The sequence below is a fragment of the Mytilus californianus genome, unplaced genomic scaffold (assembly GCF_021869535.1).
Source record: "Mytilus californianus isolate M0D057914Y unplaced genomic scaffold, xbMytCali1.0.p SCAF_2, whole genome shotgun sequence".
In the NCBI taxonomy this organism is placed as follows: domain Eukaryota; kingdom Metazoa; phylum Mollusca; class Bivalvia; order Mytilida; family Mytilidae; genus Mytilus; species Mytilus californianus.
Window position 1 is genome coordinate 52,712,695 of NW_026262668.1, and position 25,489 is coordinate 52,738,183.

Below are 25,489 nucleotides of genomic sequence, written 5' to 3' on the forward strand. Positions count from 1 at the left end.
ACAAAACAACAGAAAAAAATAAACTTGTGGAAAAGATGGTATACTGCAAACATGAGGTGCAAAAATTTGTACACCATATCCATATTTTGACAATTATTGTCTCTTCAGTGATGTTAAGAATCGAAACGAAATTTGGAAGGCCATATAATTTACCTCAATTTAGGATAGGCTCTTGAATTTTATTATGTATATACTTATTTTTTAGACCTTTTCATACCAATATGAAAAGCAAAAATTGTTGCCATGAAGTTCAACAAGATGATAAGTTTTGTAAACTGTGTGGTAAAAAAGTTGAATTAGAAGTCAAGATGAAAAAATGTCCAAGTTGCAACTCACTTCAGCACACTCATGAGCCGATATGTACTAAATGTAATGTAAAGATGATTATGTGCAAAGGGATGAAAGATGATGGCAGTAGTTGTGAGACTTTAATGGCAATTACACAACAATTCTGTAACCAATGCGGCACTGAGAAAGTTGAAGATGCTGATGTTGCTGATGGTAAATTAATATCCATTTTCAGTGAAGAAAATCACATTGTTCAAAATGTGCATGTATGCATTGCAGGAATATTTAATTTTCCTCAAAAAAAAACTTTATTAAAAAAAATATGTTTAAGTTATTATTTGCTAAGGTGCTACATTTAAGGGTTGTTGCAAGAAGTTTTTGCCTTAAGATGGATTTTGGAAATACTTGCATGAACATTTCAAATTAATATTGTTTCAGTTGTCTTATGAACATTATAGAATAAAAATAAATGGATTTTTCACTTAATTTTGTGACAGGATATAACATTGAAGAATGTACAATGATGTATAAGAGCTAAATGCAGTTATATATAAAAATAAGGAGATGAGGTATGATTGCCAATGAGACGACTATCCTCCAAGTTCAAATAAAGTGGATGTAAGCAATTATAGGCAACAGTATGGCCTTCAACAATGAGAAAAACCAATACCGTATAGTTGGCCCTGACATGAAAAATATGAAACAATACAATTGAGAAAAATAACAGCTTAATTAATTTATAACAAAACAATTAACGAAAAACAATTATGACAGACATGAACCAACGACAACCACTGAACTACAATCTCCTGACTTGGGACAGGCACATAAAGAATGTGACGGGTTAAACATGTTTGTGAGCGCTAAACCCTCCCCTAACCTGGGACAGTGGTATGACTGTTTTCATGAGTCAGTTGAATCTTTTATTGAAAAAGACAGGTGTAAAATTTATTTTATATTACTGAAATTCTTTGAATGTTTTTGGCCTTAAAAGCAAGACAAAAATAAGGTGTTGGACATTATAGTGTCTGTCCAAATCTTGTCCCAAAATTGGTTTCCGTTTTCTAACTTGAGTTTGCCTAAACCAAATGTTATGAAACTTATACACAATGCTTATTACCACAAAATACAAATCAAGTTTGAATTTTGGTGGCGTCACTTTAACCGTTCTAGAGTTATGCCCCTTTATTAATGGAAAAATTCCCAAATTTTTAGTTTCCATTCTCTAACTAAAGTTTGCCTCAACCAAATGTTATGAAACTTATACACAATGCTTATTACCACATAATACAGATAAAGTTTGAATTTTGGTAGCGTCACTCTAGTAATATATTAAACAGATTCTCTGGAATTATAAAGTCTTTGCAATGACAGTTATGATGGTCTACTCAATTTAATATGAACATTGCATTCCATGATATGCTAACTAGCTGTAAATAGAAGCTTACAGGGAAAAGAAAGTGTGTCTGTCTTAATGAAATCTATGGTTAAGTATAAGTCTATGTCTGTCTAAGAAATTTCTGTTCATCCATCACCAGTGTGTGTCTTTCATTTTTATACGACCGCAAAAAAATTTTGCGGTCGTATATTGGTATGACGTTGGTGTTGTCGTCGTCGTCCGAAGACACATTGGTTTTCGCACTCTAACTTTAGTTTAAGTCAATGGATCTCTATGAATTTTTACCATAAGGTTCAATACCACAACAGGAAGGTGGGGATTGATTTTGGGTGTTATGGTACCAACAGTTAAGGAAATAGGGGCCAAAAAGGGGCCAAAAATAAGCATTTTTGTAACTTCCAGACATAACTTGTGTGTTAGTGTATGGATCTCTCTGCCATTGTACCACAAGGTTCCATATCATAAAGGGAATGCTGGGATTGATTTTGGGGGTAATTGCCTAAAACGTTTAGGAATAAGGGGCCAAAAATAAGCATTTTTTTAGTTTCCAGACAATTACTTGTGTTCAAGTGTATGGATCTCTCTGAAATTGTACTGCAAGGTACCATAACACAAAGGGAAGACTGGGATTGATTTTGGGGGTAATTGCCTCAAAATTTTAGGAATAAGAAGCCATAAAGGGGCAAAAAAAACAAGCATTTTTCTAGTTTCAGGACAATAACTTGTGTGTAAGTGTATTGATCTTTATGAAATTGTACTACAAGGTTCCATATCACAAAGGGAAAGCTGGGTTTGAGTTTGGGGGTAATTGCCCTAAACGTTTTGGAATTTGGGGCCAAAAAACAAGCATTTTTCTAGTTTCCAGACAATAACTTGTGTTCAAGTGTATGGATCTCTCTGAAATTGTACTGCAAGGTACCATACCACAAAGGGAAGGCTGGGATTGAGTTTGGGGGTGATGAATCATAAGGGGTTCAAAAAATTTGGGAGGGGGATTTTTTTTTCTTTAAAATTTTCCATTTTAAATTGGTTATTTCTGATTTATATATAAAAGCAAATAATAATGATATGGTTTGAATAGGTAAATTAAAATTTTTTAAGTTCTTAGACCACATTCATTCTGTGTCAGAAACCTATGCTGTGTCATATATTTAATTACAATCCAAATTCAGTGCTGTATCAAGCTTGAATGTTGTGTCCATACTTGCCCCAACTGTTCAGGGTTCGACCTCTGCGGTCGTATCAAGCTGTGCCCCAGCGGAGCATTTTATTAGATCTAATTCTAATCATTTTTTACTTGTACAAGACAATTCTGCACACCTGAATAGTTGAAATTGTATGTTTTATTGGTACTGTGGGTGTTTCATAAAGCAAAGTCTCTATTTATAATATAGGAAATCTGTCCCGATTTGTCCCAATTCAACTTTCAATATATCATTTTTATCAGTCTATCAATGTTTGTCAAACATTGGAATTGTGTTTGGTCATCACGAAGTTGTTTATGTCAATGTAGTTTTTATCTTTTTAAAGTATAAGCTTTAATAATTTCAATTTAGTGTTGCAATTAATGTTAACAAGTCAGAATTGAGTGTTAAGGTGGTACATAACACTACAGGGAGATAACTCTGTAAAAATCAGCTGAACGTTTTAATCACGTTCTATTGTTAAGGAAATATTAAGCTTCTCAATGATCAAAATAAGTGTTTGTCAAACTGCTATATATCCAATGATTTTTTTCCGATAAAGTGTGTGGTTCAAGTGTTTTGAAATTTTTATATTTTAGTCAAAGGGTCAAAGTAAATATTTTGTCAAAATTTTATGAAAATTAAACGAGCCAAATTAATTTTAGTCAGGGTGTTGGTACCACCTTAAGAAATCAATAGCATTGAATTTTTACATTTAAACATATTATGTAGTTCTCATCTAAATCGTCGTTTACTTTCATTGATTTCTGCAAAAGCTGTATTTAAATTTTTCTTAAATTAGAAACGAAAATAAATGTAAAAACATTTTAGATTGGTAGTTAAAAGAGAGATAATTTTATTATTATTGTTTGTCTTTGTTTGTCTTTGTTTGTCCAACACCTAGCATTGGTACCTTCAATTGTAAAATCACCCCCAAGGGTGACTGGGGAATAGAAGTATGGTCACTATTGGTCTTCCTCTGACCTGCTGTAAAACCCTTGCTAAAGTGGGGCGTCCGTTTGGCTGTGCGGGATGTACAAATTTGCAGCCACGTCTGGTCAGAATGGGGATGTTAAATCCGATGCCTCGTGTAAAGAGAGTGCCACGCTCTTTGCACGTTAAGAACCCTTGCAACAACTCTTTGAGGGGTCCGTAGGTGACCTGTTGCAAGGCTAAATTTCTGTCCCTATCCAATATACCCTCATTTCCCGTGGCAGTCTAAATTTCTCCGACCTTAATCCCAGAAGCCACTATTACAGAACCTACCTATTGTATTTATTGTTAATTTGTTCTCGTCCTGAATATGCATGAAATATTTGCCACTGGACGTTAAGCAACCAACAATCAATCAATCAATTGTAAAATCATCATTGCATTCGAAAAGATATCTTTCCTTTATAATTATTTTCCTACAATTTGAACACATTCATTTAGATATTCATGCAATTTGAAAAAGCAGCATTGATGTCACACTTTATGTGGCACTTGAGCAGGGGTTCATACTTTCAAAATTTATTATATTATATAGTGACAAGTGTTAATAAGAAAAAAAAAAGAGATGTGGTATGTATATCAATGAGATAGCAACCCAACAACACAAAAATCAGAAGACATCTAACACTAAACATACAATCTTCATTAATATGCAAGTGTCTTTATCATATGTCAAGCTCTATTATAAATGAGTCTGGAAAAGTAGTAAATGAATTTGAAATAAACTTTCAAGGATCTATTATATCAACACCGAAATACACCAAAAATATGAAGATAAATAACAAATCCAAATAATTAATTCAAACTGTTCTTGCTTTTGTAGAATTGGATGGTAGTGAACATTCAAAGCTTACTGTCATTTCCAAAGAAGCAAAGAATACACAAGAATATATGTAAGTTTATACGACGGGTGCCACATGTGGAGCAGGATCTGCTTACCCTTCCGGAGCCCCCCCAGTTTTTGGTGGGGTTCGTGTTCCTCAGTCTTTAGTTTTCTGTTGTGTTTTGTTTACTATTGTTTGTCTATTTGTCTTTTTCTTTTTTAGCCATGGCGCTATCAGTTTATTTTCGACTTATGAGTTTGAATGTCCCTTTGGTATCTTTTGCCCCTCTTTTATAAGCTATATTATTATTTCCTAAATATGTCTCATCTTTCAAGAAATTTAACTTGAGTAGGTGAGACATAAACATGTATTGTTAGATTGAAGAGAAAATATACTAGTCCTCCCAATACAAAGAAACTAACATCTCAACAGTTGATAGTGAGATTTGGTTGCAGTTGTCTGACATCCAAAAAAGACATGAAAATGGCTGTCCAATACTTATTCCAAACACCTTGTTATATGTTTTATATCCTTAACAATTTAATAATTGAATAAATGAACTGTGCATGTATCACAAGCATACATTGAAACATAAATCCTGAGTCAATTTGACTACCTTGGCGATCTCATTCATGTGAAATTGTGCTAGTCAGGGGTGCAGGAGGTTAATTGTTGGTTCCACTTCCATTTCTGACTGGGCCAAACAAAAGACTTACAAATGGCTTTTGATACTACATAAGCATTTAGGAGTAAGAAAAAAATACACACTAAAAGCTGTTCATTATAAAATGTCCATGCATTGTTAATTATTTCTTTTGGAATTTTTGTAATTTGGATATAGGTTTTAGTATGTTATAAATCAAACATGAGAATTTTGAGTCAAATCGGTGAACATGAATTTGACAGTTAATGCCCCTTGTAAATAATGACATACATATAAAACATGTAAGATAGCAATTAAAATAAAAACTGTAGTAATTATAAAGACTCACCCGGTTACATTGAACAACTTTTTATTGCAGTAAGTCTGAGGAAGATATTCCAAAGGAAAGTCTAGCAACAGGCTTAGCTGTAATCTGCATACATACTACTTTTAAAAACAACCCAGTTAAATTGAGAGAAAGACCTAGTGGTCCAAAAGATAGAGATTTGATGGAGAGCATTTGGAATGTATATGACTGTAAAGTTCTTCCATTTATGGATGAAGAAAGTAGCTTTTATGATACCAAATTAGAAAAAATGAGTAAGTGATGCATAGTTTGACTTTGTTTATATCATACTTTTCAAATGATATTATTTTTATGCCCCACCTACGATAGTTCGTTCGTTCATCTTCCATTCCTCCGTTCGTCTGTCTGTCCTGCTTCAGGTTAAAGTTTTTGGTCAACTTGAAACTTAGTACACATCGATTTTCCCTATTATATGATCTTTCTAATTTTAATGCCAAATTAGAGTTTTGACCCAAATTTCACGGTCCACTGAACATAGAAAAGGATAGTGCAGGTGGGACATCCGTGTACTATGGACACATTCTTGTTACAAGTAAGGCATGAAGTTTAAATCCCTGTTTCAAAATATTTTGTCACATATATTTTATCAAAACACTGAAATATAAAATACTTACTCTCTGACCTGTGCTTTTAAAGTCAAACAGTAATACTAATGTTTGGATTGCAATACTCTGTGTTAACTCGTAAAATCTAAGACACAGTCACAAACTAACATTGGTTCAGTGAAAAAGCAGGGAAGCATAGGCATAAAATATGAAGATGTGGTATGATTGTCAATGAGACAACACTCCACCAGAGACCAAATGACATAGAAGTTAACAACTATAGGTGTCAAAATTTTAAACCTCTCCAAAGAGAGATTTCCCTCTATAAGGATATATCTTAGGTGATTTAAGGCATCATTTTGTTTTATTTGGTGTTCCTATAAAATATTTGGAAACATGCTTTGACCTAGTTACCAATGTTTTGAAAACAAGAAAATGACAGTTGAGAAACTGCCTTGTTTGTTTTGAAAGATTACATCCTTATATGCAATGAAACATAGCGTGAAATTTTTACTGTAGTACTGGATAGGATAGAACTTTATTCATGCCAAATTTTTCTTTTGAACAAAGGTAAATTCTGTACAATTTAAAAAGAAATGTCAATTTTACATAGTTTAATAGGGGAAAGTCATTGGGGGTATTGTAAAGGATTCTAGGCCCAGTATCAAAGTGGTCGGGGTCATATAGTTTTACCCTTATCCATCATTCTGTCATTCCACAACAAACAGTTATACAGACTTTTATTGCCCCCACCATAGTGGAGGGGGCATTAAGTTTTACCCTTGTCCGTCTGTACGTTCGTACGTAAGTCCCATAGTTGGTTTCCGTTCTCTAACTTTAGTTTGCCTCAACCAAATGTTATGAAACTTATACACAATGCTTATTACCATAAAACACAGATCAAGTTTGAATTTTGGTGGCATCACTTTAACCATTCTAGAGTTATGCCCCTTTACAAATGGAAAAATTGCTGAATTTTTCCTTTCCATTCTCTAACTTAAGTTTGCCTCAACTAAATGTTATGAAACTTATACACAATGTTTATTACCACAAAATACAGATAAAGTTTGAATTTTGGTGGTGTCACTTTAACCATTCTAGAGTTATGCCACTTTACAAATGGAAATATTGCTGAATTTTTTGTTTCCGTTCTCTAACTTAAGTTTGCCTCAACCAAATTTTATGAACCTTATACACAGTATACTTATTACTACAAAACTCAGATCAAGTACAAATTTTGGTAGCATCACTTTTACTATTCTTCAGTTATGTCCCTTTATAACTTAATATGATATGCAAGCAGGGGCATCATCTGTGTCCCATGGACACATTCCTCATTTATTTCCAAATGCCTTCTCATATTGAAATGACTTTAGTATGTGAGTCTACTAAGATGAGTTACACATCAAGTTTATGTTTGGTTGGGCTCCCCTGATTTTTGCTGAAAATTACGAGCTTTTGACTTTGAAAATTTTGTGAAAATAACAGTAATACGAAATTTCGTGACAATACCAGTTATACAGACATTTGTTCTCAAATTTCCACTCCTTAATATGGCTTCAAGCTTTTCTTGCGAGTGGGGATATTTGTGTCTTTGCGACACATCTAGTTTTATACTTAATTATTGCGAACCAAATGATACTTTTCCACAGATTCACTTGAAAGTTACCTGTTGATTTAAACTTTTGTAAGTTCTTTTGTCCCATCTAATACAGTAGCTATTGTTCTCTGTGTTGTTTATTCAATGGGACCTTTAAATTTCTTCTAAAAGAAATCTATCACTCACTGATTAATTTACCTGAACAAAAAATTTAACTTTCAATGATGAAAATACACGTACCAATAGTAAATAAGGACTCACAAAACTGCATGCGATGTTGTATTTATTCAATAGCACAAAAACATTTTCAATTTGTTCAATATAAACACTGATTCAAAAATTGAAAGTTGATTTCTGATCAAATTTTCAATATTTTACATATTAAAATTTGCTTTTTTTTGTGTGTTTGACGAATAAAAACTAAAGAATGATGATGTTTAAATTAAGGCCTTCATAAATGTATTCTATAACTGAACAACCACAAAAAACATGCAAATTCATTGGAACAATACTTAAAATTTTGTCAGAAATAAACTTTTTATAATTGAATCAGTGTTTATATTGAACAAATTGAAAATATATTATTGATATTGAATAAATACAACATCACATGCAGTTTTCTGAGTTTTATACATGTATTTCAATCAACAAAGAAGATAATTTTTTGGTCAGGTAAATTAATCAATGAGTGATAGATTTCTCGTCGTTTTGCATTTGCGCCGATTTTTTCTTTCATTTGTGCCGATTGTGTACAGATAGGATTACAGGTGAATGATATTTCTTATTTCTTATTTATCATTATAATTTATATAAATCTCTTCTGTTGACAATTATAACATGTATATAGCTGTTGTCCCCTGCTCACCACGGGGAGGTGAAATAAGGATTTCAAACAATAGAAGTCAATTCAAAACAGAATTTCATTATAATTGTAATTGACCAGTACATCATGTACATAAAAGGAAATATGGGGAAATGCCATTTATTAATGAGACAGCAACTCAACGTTTTGACACAAAAATTCAATAGACATCTAAAGGTCAACATACTGTCTTCAACACAAGAAAGACCTCTCTACAGTATATCAAGATATATAAATTACCAGGAGTCGAAAAAAAATTGTGAATAGAATTGAACAGAGACCTGCTTAGTTGAAATTGTCCTGTCCGTAACTCTACTATGGTTTGCTGCACCTGTCTGAGTGTCAGCATACCTGTCAACTGACCGGGATTCTGTGGGTGTGACCCGAGATTTTCACAATTCTGGGAGGTCACCAGTGACACCCGCCGGGTGACCAAATAACCCGTGAATTCGAAAAATAACCCGTTTTCAGCCGGATTCCTAAGCTTCGTAAATAATTTGTGTATTTCAAAGTTGTTTTAAAAACAACTTGAGTAACTTCCCCTTTTTTGTCATCTCACAATATTCTCTTTAAACTTATGTGTTTTTTGTAAAAAGATTAAATCTGAAATGAATTGAATGCAAAAACATATCAGAATAATACTTTTACTATTTTTCTACCTTAGAACAATTAAAAAATAAAAATTTTGAAAATTACTTTTTTCATCTATACCTCTTTTAATTGTTTAACTTTATCTTTTTATATTCGAATATCAACAACTGGTATGATGATATGATTAAACCTGCACAAATGTATGCAATGAAGATGAATTAAGCCAACCTAACATAAATTTATCAATGGCCTTCTAGTGCAATGAAATAATATGTACAATTTTAAATTACTTAACCATGTGGATATGTTTTGGAAACTTTGAAAAAATTATAAGAAAAATGTCCCCTAAATACTGAAATTCAGCTCGAAAAAGTTTGTACGCGTTATGACCTGAGATTTCATTCTTCTATGCAGGTGGTTCATTCAACCTATGCCAACATTTTGAAATTTAGGTATAAAATTGTATGAAAAAATGTTGGCATAGGTTGAATAATGTGTAACGGATTAAACGTTATAACAACATAAATTGATCAGGAGCTAATCAATTTACAACAAGTTTAAACTTAGCTTTTAATACCATTTTTGTTATTACATGTAATAGTAAAAATGTAGGTATAATTGTATTTGTTGAGGATCTCTATTTCATAAGGAATTGATATAAAATAATATATCAAAATAATGGAAAATAAGTGTTAAATTCTATAATTTTATTAAATGATCATCTATTCATATAAAATATATACCAGTGTCAATCTAATGAATTATATAAAATATTTGATAAAAATATATTTAATTCTATTTCAAATAGATTCCTTCAAATACATAGAAATACTGACTATCATGACTATACTATATATAGTACTATTGAAACACATAGTTCTGTATTTTTGATATTTTACTTTTTTTTCATAAATACTAACTCGTGTAAAATATCTATTTTGAATGTTCATTATTGAATCCTACAATATTGACACAGACAGAGAATTGTACAAAGTTCACTATGATTATCTCAAAAGTCATACACTTATTAAAACGAAGAAGATATGATGCTGCATCTGCATACATAACTGCTGAGTACTCAGTCTGGATTATTGTAACCTCAATAACTGTTTGCTGTTTCTTCAGTAGTTTTACTTTGTGGTTGTCATGATTGTACCACTTTGGTAGTTTTGTAGGTATGTTATTGCGAGTATTTTAATGTTGCTGGACAATTACGTGTAGTGCATATCGTGTATATTTTATCATATTGTCTGGATTTAACTCTGAACTGGTACCCTCTGTGGATTAGATTCTGCTGCCTAGTCTATTGGTAACAAACTGAATATCTATATCTAAAACATTTGGTCTTAGATGCATGATTTTTTTTATTAGTTGTTAGTGGCTTTGAACTAGCTGTCAGTAACTGCGAGTACTCTCAGATCTGTACTTAATGTCTTTTTGTTGTTGGGATTTACAAGTACCCGGCCAAGTCCACTCTGTGTTTTTGTTAGATGTATTTCTATTTGTATCCATCGGATGAGTTAAGCTTTTTTCAACTGATTTGTTTAGTTAGTTCTTATGTTTTACTATTAAACCACTGTCCCAGGTTAGGGGGGAGGTTTGGGATCTCGCATGTTTAACTGTATGTATGTGCCTTTCAAATATTTTTAAATAAAAAACAAACCGACACCAAGCACGTATTTCTAAAGTAAAACTAAGTAAATAAAGGCTGCACTTTTTTACTGGAAAGCCGCTGTTTAATAAATGAATTTTTTAAAAATTTTATTTGATACTTATTTTAAATTTCATTTTGCTAAATTAATTTGATTTAATACTATTTGTTTATATATAATTATGGTATTATAATTGTATATAGTGTTGCTTTTTTATTTGTATGTTGCATATTTAGTATAAGAAAGTTTATCATGAAAATTCTCAAATAAAATAGCTTAATTTCATTCTTTTTCTGTAGTACTACATGTACGTGTTCAATTTTTGTGTATTTTTATAATTAATTTAGTATTTACTTCAACACAATTTTGCTAGAATCAAGTATTCTATTTTATCATTTTAGTCTTTTTTTATTTAAATCATTTTTACTTAATAGTAACAAAACACTATTGCACATATTTTATTCTTTTTTTTTTAATTTTTCAAAGAGTAATATTTTAATGCTTAAAAATACTGACTGTATTTTACCTGTTATTAATTAGTAATTGTTATAACAACACCTATTGTATTTTGTTTGTAGGCATAGGTTGAATATATATTTATCAAATGTTGGCATAGGTTGAAGACACCATGCAGGTCATCACCTGCATTTTCATTGTCATAGGTTGACAGGTATGGTGTCAGAGAATATTTCATTAAGCAGATTATATATTTTCTTGTTTCAGTTCAAGGGCAGTTAAAGGTCATGCCAAATGTAAAGTATTTAGTAGTTATTTTGAGCACCCATGGAGATGAAAGACCAGAAAAAGAAAGAGACGATACTCTGCATTATCAACATTACTTTTTCACAAAGGATGGTCAGTTTAAAACTCAAGATCTTATGACAAAGATAAATGGTATAAAAGAAATACAGGAAAAAATGAAATTATTTTTCATACAGGCAAGTTTTAATACTGCAGTTATGGTTTGTGTAAATACTCTTACATAGAAGTACAAGATGTCTATGCATGTGATGGTTAATTTGAATATGGCGAAAGAGCATGTGTTCATGTTAGTAATATTTCTTAGCTGCCATCAAGTAGGCTGTCATGAAGAAAAGGTAGAAAAAGTTTCATTATCCAAGCATCTTCAGTGATATTAACAAGTGGATCTTTACTTTTTTCCAAGGCTCTTTGGTCGGGTTGTTGTCTCTTTGACACATTCCCCATTTCCATTCTCAATTTTATTCAAGTATTTTTTACAGCTGAGTGATTTTTCAAGTGACCAATACACATTATAAACCTAAGAAGAGATACAACAAGCCTCTTATTAGATAAAAGCAAAAGTCAAATTGTGCATCTATTTGTCTAAAACATTTTTCTTTAAGGAAGGGTGTTAAAAAAAAGTATAACAAAAATACCGAACTCCAAGGCAAATTCTAAAATGGAATGTCCATAAAAACTGACAAATCAAACCCTATCAATCAACGGAACAAGTGAAATATAACTGCCATATTCCTATGTTAAACTATGTTAACACTGACTATAGTATAGGGATGGTACCTATGCACCTCAAAGTCCTAAGGCTCCTTCATATCATGCATGAATCCCTCTATTAACATCTCCAAACACAAAACAAATTTTATGCTGTAATCCATCAAGAACAATATGATCAAGCTGTAAAAGTGTGATTAAATTAATACTGAATGCACATAATCTTGATTTGCATTATTTACCTCAATACCCTTGCAATAAAACTTTCTAAATGTCTAAACTGTAGCACAATTTGATGTTCTAGAATATCATTTAAGGACATTGTAGCTATTTATGCTGCAGAAGAAGATGCAGCTCTATATGAATGTGGTTTTCATTCTGTCATGTTAATGCATGCATTATATATGAAGTTAATATTAACGTAAGCCATCAGGCAATCAAACATTTTTTTACAGCCTCAGATGTGTAAGAATTTAAACAGTTCTGATGCTTTTTATACGCCCGTCAAATTTTTGACGGGACGTATTATGTTATACAAATGTCCGGCGTCCGTCCGTCTGTCTGTCTGTCCGTCTGTCCGTCTGTCTGTCCGTCTGTCTGTCCGGCGTAAACATGTCGCACCGTAACTTGAGAATGACTTATCCAAATTTCATGAAACTTAACATAGTTGTTTCTTATGATGGTCAAATGATCTGTATACTTTTTGGTGAAAATAAGATTAAAACTTTTTGAGTTACGGGACTTAGTAACTAAAACAGGTGTGTGTTTTTTTTCACATGTTGCGCCGTATCTCAAAAACAGTTTATGATTATTGCTTAAAACTTTACACACTTCTTAGTTATATTAATCTTAAGGTCTGTATACTTTTTGGTGATGATTCAAAATTTTATTTTTGAGTTATTGAGTATTTTGTTAAAAAGGGGGAGGGGTTTTTCACATGTCGCGCCGTATCTCAAAAACAGTTTATGATTATTGCTTAAAACTTTACACACTTCTTAGTTATATTAACCTTAAGATCTGTATACTTTTTGGTTTTGATTCAAAATTTTATTTTTGAGTTATTGAGTATTTTGTAAAAAAAGGGGGAGGGGTTTTTCACATGTCGCGCCATATCTCAAAAATGATTTATGATTATTGCTTAAAATTTTACACACTTCTTAGTTATATTAATCTAAAGATCTGTATACTTTTTGGTTTTGATTCAAAATTTTATTTTTGAGATATTGATTTTTTTTTTTAAAAGGGGTGTTTTCACATGTCGCGCCGTATCTCAAAAACGATTTATGATTATTGCTTAAAATTTTACACACTTCTTAGTTATATTAATCTAAAGATCTGTATACTTTTTGTTTTTGATTCAAAATTTTATTTTATAGATATAGTATTTGTAAAAAAAAAAAAGGGGGTTTTCGCATGTCACGCCGTATGTCAGAAACTATTTATGCTTATTGCATAAAAATTCACACACAAGACGACGGGCGTATCATGCGCTCATGGCGCAGCTGTTTATTATCTCACCTATCCAAAAGGGCCAAGTGAGCTTTTCTTATCACTTTGCATCCGTTGTCCGTTGTCGTCGTCTGTTAACTTTTACAAAAATCTTCTCCTCTGAAACATAAGCCATCAGGCAATCAAACATTTTTTTTACAGCCTCAAATGTTGTGTAAGAATTTAAACAGTTCTGATGCTTTTTATCTCACCTATCCAAAAGGGCCAAGTGGGCTTTTCTTATCACTTTGCATCTGTAGTCCGTTGTCGTCGTCTGTTAACTTTTACAAAAATCTTCTCCTCTGAAACTACTGGGTCAAATTAAACCAAACTTTGCCTAAATCATCATTGGGGTATTTAGTTTAAAAAATGTGTCCAATGACCCTGCCCGCAAACCAAGATGGCCGACATGGCTAAAAACAGAACATAGGGGTAAAATGCAAGTTTTGTCTATTATTTTGAAAACTATTATAAAGAGAGAAAATCTGACGGGAGCAGAAATGTTCTACTAATTGTCCATATATGTCAAAACTGTTAGACAACTTCTTCTAGGAGTTATTGCCCTTAAATGATAAATTTTACCATTTTTTTTTTTTTTCATTTTTGCCTATTATCTTGAAAACTTTAATAGAGAGAAACTTTAAATTGCAAAAATGATCAGTAGAACAAGTTCTACGAGTAAGTCTGCATGGTTGAAATCGTCAGTAGACTCCTTTTTAGAGTTATTGCCCTTTGATGACGATTTTACCGATTTTTTGCATTTTTGCTTTATATCTTAAAAATTATAATAGATAGATAGAAACTTAAATAAGCAAAAATGATCAGCAAGACAATATCTACAATTACCACAATGGGTCCGAGGACACAGTTATCGTCCTTAGATTTTCGTTGTCTACAAATATAGTCCCTAGTGTGGACAGTGTATAACTTGCAAATTTTTTTCATACACTTTCCAAATTTATTTCTTTATATTTTATGCATGAAATATTAAGTAAGGGGATGCAATTACATGTTAAAAAAAATTTGGGTGCTGAATCTTTATGTTAAGTAGTGATTTGGTCCAGTTAAAAAAGATCAAAAACTAGTATGTCTGAAGCTGTCAAACTGTATTTTAGACCCCCTTAACATAGAATTGTCAATATTATGAGTTAGAGCATGTAGACTTTTCTATAATTTTGATATTATTTGTCCCAATAGTAGTACACTACACTGTAAAAATCTTTTTGCGATAGAGCAGGTGCGATTTTTATTTTAATTTGAATTAATTGTCTAAAAGAAATGCACTGTGTTCTGGGGCCAATGTAGAGGAAATCATCCGATGACTCCTTATTGGAGTTATTGCCCTTTAATGACAATTTTCACCCCTTTTTTGGTGTTTTTCCTGATAAAAATTATAATAGATAAATAGACACTTTAAATCACAAAAATGATCAGCAAGGCAACAACTACTAACAAGTCAAATTGATATTGCTCAATATTTTTGCTGCTTACAGTTTCTGTCTATCATAATTATGTTTATATATGCTGTTAACAGTTTACTGTTTACCTATCATAATTTTCAAGATGAAACACTTAAGTTGATAAAACTGTCATTTGAGGCATACTATATAGGAGAGTCTGAATGGGGGTTCTTTCTATTTGTATTCTTTAATTTTTTTCTGCCATTTTTCTCCATTCTTTATCAATTTTAACCATTATTCTCTATTCTATATATTATAGCACTCCATTATTCCCAATTGTTTCATATTCTATATATTTTTTTTGCCCTATTTTTCTCTATTTAATATTTTTACCAATTTTTATACGAAAAAATTTTGTGGTCATACAATGGTATGATGTTAATTTGTCTCCGTCATCGTCGTCAGAAGACATTTGATTTCCAGACAATAACTTGAGTATATGTGTATGGATCTCTATGAAACTGTACCACAAGGTTCCATACCTCAAAAGGAAGGCTGGGATTGATTTTGGGGGTTATGGTTCAAATCATTTAGGAATTAGGAGCAAAAAAGAGGCAAAAAAATCAAGGATTTTCTGGTTTCAGGACAATAACTTGAGTGAAAGTGTATGGATCTCTATGAAATTGTACTACAAGGTTCCATACCTCGAAAGGAAGGTTTGGATTGATTTTGGAGGTTATGGCCTTAGCCGTTTGGGAATTAGGGGCGAAAAAGAGGCAAAAAAAAAAGGATTTTCTGGTTTCCGTAAAATAACTTGAGTTTAAATCTATGGATCCTTGTACTACAAGGTTCCATACCAAAAAAAAGAAGGTTGGGATTGATTGTGGGGGTTGTGTCCCTAACCGTTAGGAATAAAGGGGCCAGAAACAATACTTTTCTGATACTTTGTATAAATTGCTTATTTCTTGACCAATTTCAATCTTGTTGTCAATGGGGTTTAAATAAAGGTCTTGAGTTCTGGGGGTTCTTTAATGTGATGAATCTAACCGTGTATCTAGATTTTGTATTTTGGGCCCGTTTTTAAATTGGTCCACATTGAGGTCCCAAGGGTCAAAAACTAAACTTTGTTTGATTTAATTCCTCAAAAATTGAATTATTGGGTTTTATTTGATATGCTAATTCTAACGATGTATTTAGATTTTGAATTTTGGGCCCCATTTTCAAATTGGTCCACATTAAGGTCCAAAAGGTCCAAAATTAAACTTTGTTTGATTTCAACAAAAATTGAATTCTTGGGGCTCTTGAATATGCTGAATCTAACTGTGCATTTAGATTTTTGATTTGGGTCAGGTTTTCAAATTGATCCACATTAAGGTCTGAAGGGTTCAAATAAACTTAGTTTGACTTTAACAAAAATGTATTTTTGGGGTCCAAAATTAAACTTTGATTTCCAAATGGTCCAAAATCAATCCTTTAGTTTGTTTTTGATAAATATTGAATTCTTGGGGTTCTTTGATATGCTGAATCTGAATTATTAAAAAATTGTCCATACTTGCCCATACTGTTCAGGGTTCAACCTCTGTGGTTGTATCAAGCTGTTCCCTGCACAGCACTTTAATCTGTAGTACTGGCCCTATTTTTCTATTCTGTAAACCCCATCCAGACCCTCATATAAGATTGTAGGTCTCTTGTATCTATACTCCTAAAAGGTGACTTTAATTATTACGATTGTTGAAAAAGGACAAAACTGTTAGAATGTTTGTTTTGATTTATGAAAATTCTGCATTCAAGTATTGCTATGAAAATTTAAATTGTAATGCTTTTATAATTGAAAAGGCTATGCCATTGCAATTTTCACATTTATTAAAACATCACAAACTTTTTTTTTAGATTCAAAGTAATTGGTTGAATTGAAAAGAAAGTACCTTCAAAGGATCTCGACATTATAAGCAATTATTCACCATCAGATTTTCTCTATATCTATTGTGGCTATTCAGATATTGGACAATTGGCATTCAAAAGAAGAGTCTAAAGCATTTTGGGTCATTATTACAAATTGGATAAATGATCGAAACAATAATAGAATTTAACATGCATTAATCGGTATTTTCATTTTTGGTAATATTGTCCTTTAGATTTTGAAATGGCAAATTACTCACATTTATTTCTTACTTATGTTATATTTTAAGCCATTGTGGCAATGGTGGATTATGTGTCAGAGATAAAATAAAACAACTTATGTTTATACTAGCTACCCTTAGGTTTTTCAGATGTTGTTAAAGAAACTTGATATTTTATGTAAATTTGTTTCAGGCATGTAGGAGTAGAGCTACCAATAAAGAACTGGATAATCAAGATGCTGGATTTAATGTGCTAATGACATCAACAAAACAACTAAGTCCTGATGTTTCTTCTACACAGATTGAAAGTAATGAAGCAGTCCATCCTCCTAAAGGCCCTAAAGGTACAGATGATACTGATGCTAGAGGCTATATGCCTCCAGAGAAAACAGATCCTCCTTTTGAAAGAATTCCACATTGTGATGACTGTGGTGTAATATTTGCTTCTATGGCTGGTTAGTTTAAACAATTGTTAGTACATAGCAATAATAGAAACGAGCGTTCTGGAAATCCAGTATATGGAACTTAAGTAGATTTGAATAGGTTGCAAAGTAGGATTGGGCATTGCTGATATTAGGCATAAGTCTCGGTGAGCAATAAAGTATAACAAAAAAACTGAATTCCAAGATAAATTCATAAAGAGGAAGTACACAAAGACTAACTAAATCAAACATCATCAACTAACAGAACGAGTGAAAAATAATCGTCATATTCCTGACTTAGTAGAGGCATTTTCCAAAGAATAACTCCTACACACTCTTTTGAGCCTCTAGTAACTTTTTAAACGACCCCAAATTTTTGCGGCGTATAATGGTATTGCGATGTCAATGTTCCACAAGGTTTCATATCACAAAAGGAAGGTTGAGATTAATTTATGGGGTTATTGTCCTAACTGATAAGGAATTACAGGCCTAAAAGGGACCAAAAACAAGCATTTTTTTGGTTTCAGGACAATAATTTGTGTATAAATGTATGGATCTTTATGAAATTGTACCACAAGGTTCCAAACCTCAAAAGGAAGGTTGGGATTTTTTTTCAGGGTTATGGCCAAAACCCTTAAGGAATTAGGGGCCAAAAATCAAGGAAAATCTGGTTTCTAGACAATGACTTGAGTATAAATCTATGGATCTCTATGAAATTGTACCACAAGGTTCCATACAAAAAAAGGAAGGTTGGGATAAAGGGGTTATGGCCCATTACCGTTTAGGAAAAAAAGGGCCAAAAACAATACTTTTCTAATACTTTGTAAAAAATTGCTTATTTCTTGACCAATTAATATATTTCAATGGGGTTTAATTAAAAGTCTTAAATTCTTGGGTTTTTTTTATATGCTGAATCTAACCGAGTATTTAGGTTTTGGATTTTGGGCCCTGTTTTTATATTGAACCACATTGAGGTCCAAAAGGTCCAAAATTTAACTTTGTTTCATAAAGAATTGAATAATTGGGGTTCTTTGATATACCAAATCTAACCATGTATTTAGATTTTTAATTTTGAGCCCCCGTTTTTCAAATTGGTCCACATTAAGGTTCATAGGGTCCTAAATTTTAAACTCTGTTTGATTTCAACAAAAATTGAATTCTTGAGGTTCTTTGATATTCTGAATCTGAACATAAATTTAGATTTTTATACGACCGCAAAAAAATTTTGTGGTCTTATATTGGTATGACGTTGGCGACGTCGTCGTACGAAGACACATTGGTTTTCGCACTCTAACTTGAGTTTAAGTGAATGGATCTCTATGAAATTTTGCCATAAGGTTCAATACCACAAAAGGAAGGTTGGGATTGATTTTGGGGTTTATGGTACCTACAGTTCAGGAATTAGGGGCCAAAAATAAGCATTTTTGTAACTTCCAGACATAACTTGTGTGTTAGTGTATGGATCTCTCTGACATTGTACCACAAGGTTCCATATCACAAAGGGAATGCTGGGATTGATTTTGGGGGTAATTGCCTCAAAATTTTAGGAATTAGGGGCAAAAAAAGGGGCAAAAAACAAGCATTTTTCTAGTTTCATGACAATAACTTGTGTGTAAGTGTATGGATCCTTCTGAAATTGTACTACAAGGTTCCATATCACAAAGTGAAAGCTGGAATTGAGTTTGGGGATAATTGCCCAAAGCATTTAGGAAAAAGGGGCCAAAAATAAGCATTTTTCTAGTTTCCAGACAATAACTTGTTTTCAAGTGTATGGATCTCTCTGAAATTGTACTGCAAGGTACCATACCACTAAGGGAAGGCTGGGATTGATTTTTGGGGTAATTGCCTCAAAATTTTAGGAATTAGGGGCCAAAAAAGGGGCAAAAAACAAGCATTTTTCTAGTTTCATGACAATAACTTGTGTGTAAGTGTATGGATCTTTCTGAAATTGTACTACAAGGTTCCATATCACAAAGGGAAAGCTGGGTTTGAGTTTGTGGGTAATTGCCCTAAACGTTTAGGAATTTGGGGCCAAAAAGGGGCCAAAAAAACAAGCATTATGCTAGTTTCCAGACAATAACTTGTGTTCAAGTGTATGGATCTCTCTGAAATTGTACTGCAAGGTACCATACCACAAAGGGAAGGCTGTTATTGAGTTTTGGGGTGATGAATCATAAGGGGGTTCAAAAAATTTGGGGGAGGGGATTTTTTTTCCTTTTTTTCCTTTTTTTTCTTTAAAATTTTCCATTTTAAATTGGTTATTTCTGATTTATATATAAAAGCAAATAATAATGATATGGTTTGAATAGGTAAATAAAATTTTTTAAGTTCTTAGACCACATTCAATCTGTGTCAGAAACCTATGCTGTGTCAAATATTTAATCACAATCCAAATTCAGAGCTGTATCAAGCTTGAATGTTGTGTCCATACTTGCCCCAACTGTTCAGGGTTCGACCTCTGCGGTCGTATCAAGCTGCGCCCCAGCGGAGCATTTTATTAATTTTGGGCCCGTTTTCAAGTTGATCAAAATCATTGTCCAAAATTTAACTTGGTTTGATTTCAACAAAAAATGAATATATGAGGATCTTTTGATATGCTGAATCTAACTGTGTATTTAGATATTGGATTTTGGGCCCTTTTATCAAATTGGTCAACAATGAGGTGCAGAGGCTTCAAAATTAAACTATGTTTGATGTCATCAAAAATTGAATTCTTGGGGTTCTTTTTCTGCTGCATCTAACCATGCATATAGATTTCTGATATTGGACCATAATATGTAAATGTCCAATTTCAAATTATTAAGTTCTTAAACCACATTCGTTCTGCGGCAGAAACCTATGCTGTGTCAAATATTTAATCACAATCCAAATTCAGAGCTGTATCAAGCTTGGAATGTTGTGTCCATACTTGCCCCAACCGTTTAAGGTTGGACCTCTGTGGTAGTTGCAAGCTGAGCCCTGGAGAGCATTTTTTCTACTTTATTTTATTTCTCCTCTCCTGGCAAAGCTGGAGAGGTCAGCAAGAAGTTACAAATCAAGTTTAAGATCTGGTCCTTTGGCAAAGAAAATGCTTGAGGTGAGCTATTCTCATCACTTGGCCTCCGTCATTTGTTGTTGTCATTTGTTTACTTAAATTACAAAAATCTTATCTGAAACTACTGGCCCAAATTTAACCAAACTATGCCACAATCATCATTGGGGTATTTAGTTTGATAAATGTGTCCGATGATCCTGACTGTCGACCTACAAGGCTGACATGGCTAAAAATAGAAAATAGGGGGTAAAATGCAAGTTTGTTCTATTATCTCCAAAACTGCTGTAGATAAGAGAAAATCTGACATGACCAAAAATCTTTGAATGTTGAGATCTACCAACTGTCCATTTACAGAATAACTGTCAGACTTCTTTTTGTAGGAGTTATTGCCCTTAAATGATGAATATAACCATTTTTTTTTCATTGTTGCCTATTGTCTTGAAAACTATAATAGAGAGAGATTTATATGGCAATACTGATCAGCTTGTTATACAAGTAAGTCAACATGGCGGTAACAGTCAGTCGAATCCTTAAAGATAATTTTTCCAATTTTTTGCGATATTGCCTAATATCTTAAAAACTATATTAGATAGACAGAAACTATAAATAGCAAAAATGAACAACAAGACATGATCTTAATATAAGTCAATAATGCCAAGTCAGTCTACTCCTCATCGGAGTTATTGCCCTTTAATGACAATTTTTATCTGAGGTTTGTTATTTGGTAGATTAATATACATTTTGATTCACTGGGCTAAAAAGGTAGTAAAAGTTTTGACCAGTTTATGTTATCTTTATATGTGTCGCTTAGGTCATAAATAGTAATAAAAATTTTCTTGCGATTGAAACATTGAACTCACTGCCAACAAATGGATATCCAGACAACAAAGAAATAAACACTTCGTAAAAAGTAGCCAACAGAAAAATAACCATAAAAGAAAGGAAAAGTAACAATATACAAAGAAAGTCATCCCATTTGTCAGAAATTTTCATATAATGGGTAAATTATTGAGAGAAATTCTAATAAACGGGTAAAAAAGGACAGACAACATTATAAAAATAAGAAGATTTGGTATGATTGCCAATGAGACCACTCTCCACCAGAGACCAAAATGAAGTAGAAGATAGCAAATATAGGTTTTTATACCCCACACAATTTTTGTGTTGGGTATAATGTTTTTGACCCGTCCGTCTGTCAGTCGGTCAGCCCTGTTCTTGTCATAGCAACTCCTCTGAAACCACACAACAGAATTTCATGAAACTTTATAGTTAATAAGGACATACTATGTAGATGTGCATATCGACTAGAAATTATGATTCAAATTTTTTTCTAGGAGTTATGCCCCTTTGCACTTATTGGCCTCAATATACTACTGCAACAGTTTGTCATCGCAACTCCTCTGAAACTACACAACAGAATTTCATGAAACTTTGTAGATAATAAGGACATACTATGTAGATGTGCATATGGACAGGAAATTATGATTAAATTTTTTTTCTAGGAGTTATGCCCCTTTGCACTTATTAGCCTCAATATACTACAGTCCGTCAGTCCTGTTCTTGTCATCGCAACTCCTCTGAAACCACACAACAGAATTTCATGAAACTAATTGTAGACAATAAGGACATACTATGTAGATGTGCATATCAACAGGAAATTATGATTCTATTTTTTCCTAGGAGTTATTCCCCTTTGACTCAGAATTTTGGCCTAAATATACAACTGCAACAGTTTGTCATTGCAACTCCTCAGAAACCACACAACAGAATTTCATAAAACTTTGTAGATAATAATTATTAATAACATAATATGTAGATGTGCATATACTCAAGAATTTATCATCAGATGACTTTTGGAGGAGTTATGAGTCTTTGAACTTAGGAATCTGGTAAGATTTTGTTTGCCCACTGTCAATGTGGGGCAAATTAACACAAATGAATCAATTTTATTGCACCTTTACTGTTAACAATTTACTTAATCTACTATGTTTCTTCACTGAGACTGTATATAATTTTATTAAAGCTTCACTGAACCAATCTTTTGGTGGCATGACTCTTGATCAGTGTATTTTTGTGGCAAATTTATTATTGCTATTTAAGTTAATTAGCAAGATTTTATTGCCTTTATTTCTATAGTACAGTCAATTTTAAGAGTCTTTTTCAAGTGTAAAGTTTTACCCTTGTCCGTCAGTACGTCAACCAAATGTTATGAAACTTATACACAATGCTTATTACCACAAAACACAGATTGAGTTTGAATTTGGGTGGCACCACTTTTATCTTTCTAGAGTTATGCTCCTTTACAATGGAAAAATTGCTGAATTTTTTGTTTCCGTTCTCTCACTTAAGTTCGCCTCAACCAAATGTTATGAAACTTATACACAATGCTTATAACCACAAAGCTCAGATCAAGTACAAATTTGGGTAGTGTCACTTTTACAGTTCTTGAGTTAAGTCCCTTTATATCGTTATATGCAAGCAGGGGCATCATCATAGAACACATTCCCCATTTATTGTTATTTGTGAATTTAAAATTTAAAAATGGAAGTTGGATATGATGTCGATTCCACCTCATATAAATATATAATCACATCATATAATGAAAATGACCATAATAACACAGTTTTGGTGTTCCATACTCTTGTCTCTGAAAATCTTGCAGTGAATTCTGACTTTTGCATACTTTTTTTATATATGTAAGAGTCAAATCTATGTCCTTCTATTATCAAATCCATGTCATAACCTATATTATAAAATATAATTATAAATGTCAACATCTTTGTCCTTTTTCACCAAGTCATACACTGTCCTTTATTGCGTCACAAACTTTGGAAATACACTTGTGTATGGACCACTCTTTGCAATGTGCATATGTTTAGCTTCAGACAATTCACTTGATCATATGGGAGTTGATCAGTCAGTAATGATACAAGGTTTTCTTGTTTGTAAAAAAAGGGTTCACATCGGATACACTTCCACAGGACAGAAGTCCACCAATAAAAAGTGCAAAACTAAGTCCTGATATATATTGGTCTATAATGATAAGTAATTTTAATTTGTAGCTGATACCATTAAGTCAGGTGTAAATGGTCCAAGGAAAATGAGATGACTTATCAATATTTCAATACACTTCTTATATGAGATTTCAGTACTGTCCCTAAGGGTTTTTTTGCTGGCCACAATATTAACAATTTACAAGGCTAAATGATCAAATAGATTTGAGGTGAAACCAAACGGAACAGATTTGAGTTCCATAACATCACATTAACAATCTACTTTATGAAAAAGAGACATATTTGAATACACAAATAGCCACAAATTTGAATGTCATGATGTTAGGGGACATAGATTTGAGGTTGGATATAGATTTGACTCTTACATATATATTGGATATTGCATTAGATACTCCCCCTCACTTTCTTTATATATTTAAATTTCAGGGAAATATGCCTACAGTAAGAAAGATAGTGAAGATGAAGGAGGGTGGATGATAAGAGCATTGCATTCTACCTTAGATGAATACCAAAAAAAAGATGATGTACACGATGTACATATAATTGACATACTTATAGGAATTAATAGGAAAGTTAGTGAAAAGGAGGTATTTTTTGAGATTCCTAACTCTGACAGTGAGGATCGTGCCAAGGGTAAATGCATGTCACATTTAAGTATGTTAAAAGATGAGCTAATTAGGGAACTTCAGAAGGAAAATTTAAATGAAGATTTAAAGAATGAACTCATTGCATTAAACAAAAAAGTTGTAGAATTACAAGGAAGGGTGATGCAGGGGATAAAAGTAGGAAGGGAACAAATACTAAATGACATTTATAAAGTCAAATATGCATTAGAAGAGAAAATTAATGGACTAGTAGATACTAAAGCACAGTCATGTTTTTTCCACAATTTTGCTTTTGAAGATGAGTACATGACTCTTTGTAAGTCAAAGACAAAATCAGATGTTAAATGAATCATAGGGAATTCAATCTTATGTTGAATATAGTTTTCTTATTTTGTATCAACCTTTTGTGAATGGTTCATGAAAGGGACTTCACCCTAAGAAATTTCTTTAAAGAGACAGTACTTAAGCAGACAAAAGGAAGCATTACCAAATAGAAAGTCACAGAAAGACAAAGAAAGAAAAACAAGACCATGAAAAGATCGAAGACAAGATCCCAGTAGATTTTTAAGGATTTTATCAATGCCATTACAGAGTCACTGAAATTAATTTATAAAAAAAGACATTTAGGGTAGCTCAACTTTGCTTTAGGAAATCCTTTGAACATATTATGATAATCTTAGGTATTGTGAAAATGAGCTTTACAATTATTTTTATGATTTTCATTTTGCTTTCTTCGACAACTTGCATTAAAATCAAGTTTGCGTATTTTGTATATGGCTTAAAATTAAGTTAATGGAAATATTACAATTGATTTGATTGAGACAGCCATATCATGTCCTCATGATGCAACTGTTAAATTGTTTTTTTTTTTAAGTTTTTTTTCCCATTGTCAGGATTTTACATACACTACCACCATACAAGGGTATCATTATAGGGTTAAATATAGAAAATAATGCAGTATACAATATGTATCACTGACTTATTGATT

General features: G+C 32.3%; 2 protein-coding genes across 2 annotated transcripts; both read left to right on the forward strand.

Annotated features, from left to right (window-relative positions):
• Positions 1 to 209: 209 nt before the first annotated feature.
• Positions 210 to 11,934, forward strand: LOC127728983 (uncharacterized). The gene is made up of 4 exons (XM_052236560.1): positions 210 to 501; positions 4,688 to 4,757; positions 5,711 to 5,931; positions 11,672 to 11,934. Exons 1-4 carry the CDS (start codon positions 222 to 224, stop codon positions 11,932 to 11,934), a joined length of 834 nt encoding a protein of 277 aa, XP_052092520.1. The 5' UTR covers positions 210 to 221.
• Positions 11,935 to 17,622: 5,688 nt separating this feature from the next.
• On the forward strand, positions 17,623 to 25,234 carry LOC127730021 (uncharacterized). Its single transcript, XM_052238070.1, has 2 exons — positions 17,623 to 17,881; positions 24,323 to 25,234. The coding sequence occupies exons 1-2, from the start codon at positions 17,683 to 17,685 to the stop codon at positions 24,847 to 24,849; spliced, it is 726 nt and encodes a 241-aa protein (XP_052094030.1). The 5' UTR covers positions 17,623 to 17,682; the 3' UTR covers positions 24,850 to 25,234.
• The last annotated feature ends 255 nt before the right edge of the window (positions 25,235 to 25,489 follow it).

What these genes read in the sequence shown, in the direction of transcription:
- LOC127728983 (XM_052236560.1), top strand. Translation starts at nt 222, where the DNA reads ATGAAAAGCAAAAATTGTTGCCATGAAGTTCAACAAGATGATAAGTTT. An exon ending in AGATGCTGATGTTGCTGATG is followed by an intron (nt 502 to 4,687) that starts GTAAATTAATAT and finishes TTGCTTTTGTAG; the next exon opens with AATTGGATGGTAGTGAACAT. An exon ending in AAGAATACACAAGAATATAT is followed by an intron (nt 4,758 to 5,710) that starts GTAAGTTTATAC and finishes TTTTTATTGCAG; the next exon opens with TAAGTCTGAGGAAGATATTC.
- LOC127730021 (XM_052238070.1), top strand. Translation starts at nt 17,683, where the DNA reads ATGACATCAACAAAACAACTAAGTCCTGATGTTTCTTCTACACAGATT. An exon ending in AATATTTGCTTCTATGGCTG is followed by an intron (nt 17,882 to 24,322) that starts GTTAGTTTAAAC and finishes TTTAAATTTCAG; the next exon opens with GGAAATATGCCTACAGTAAG.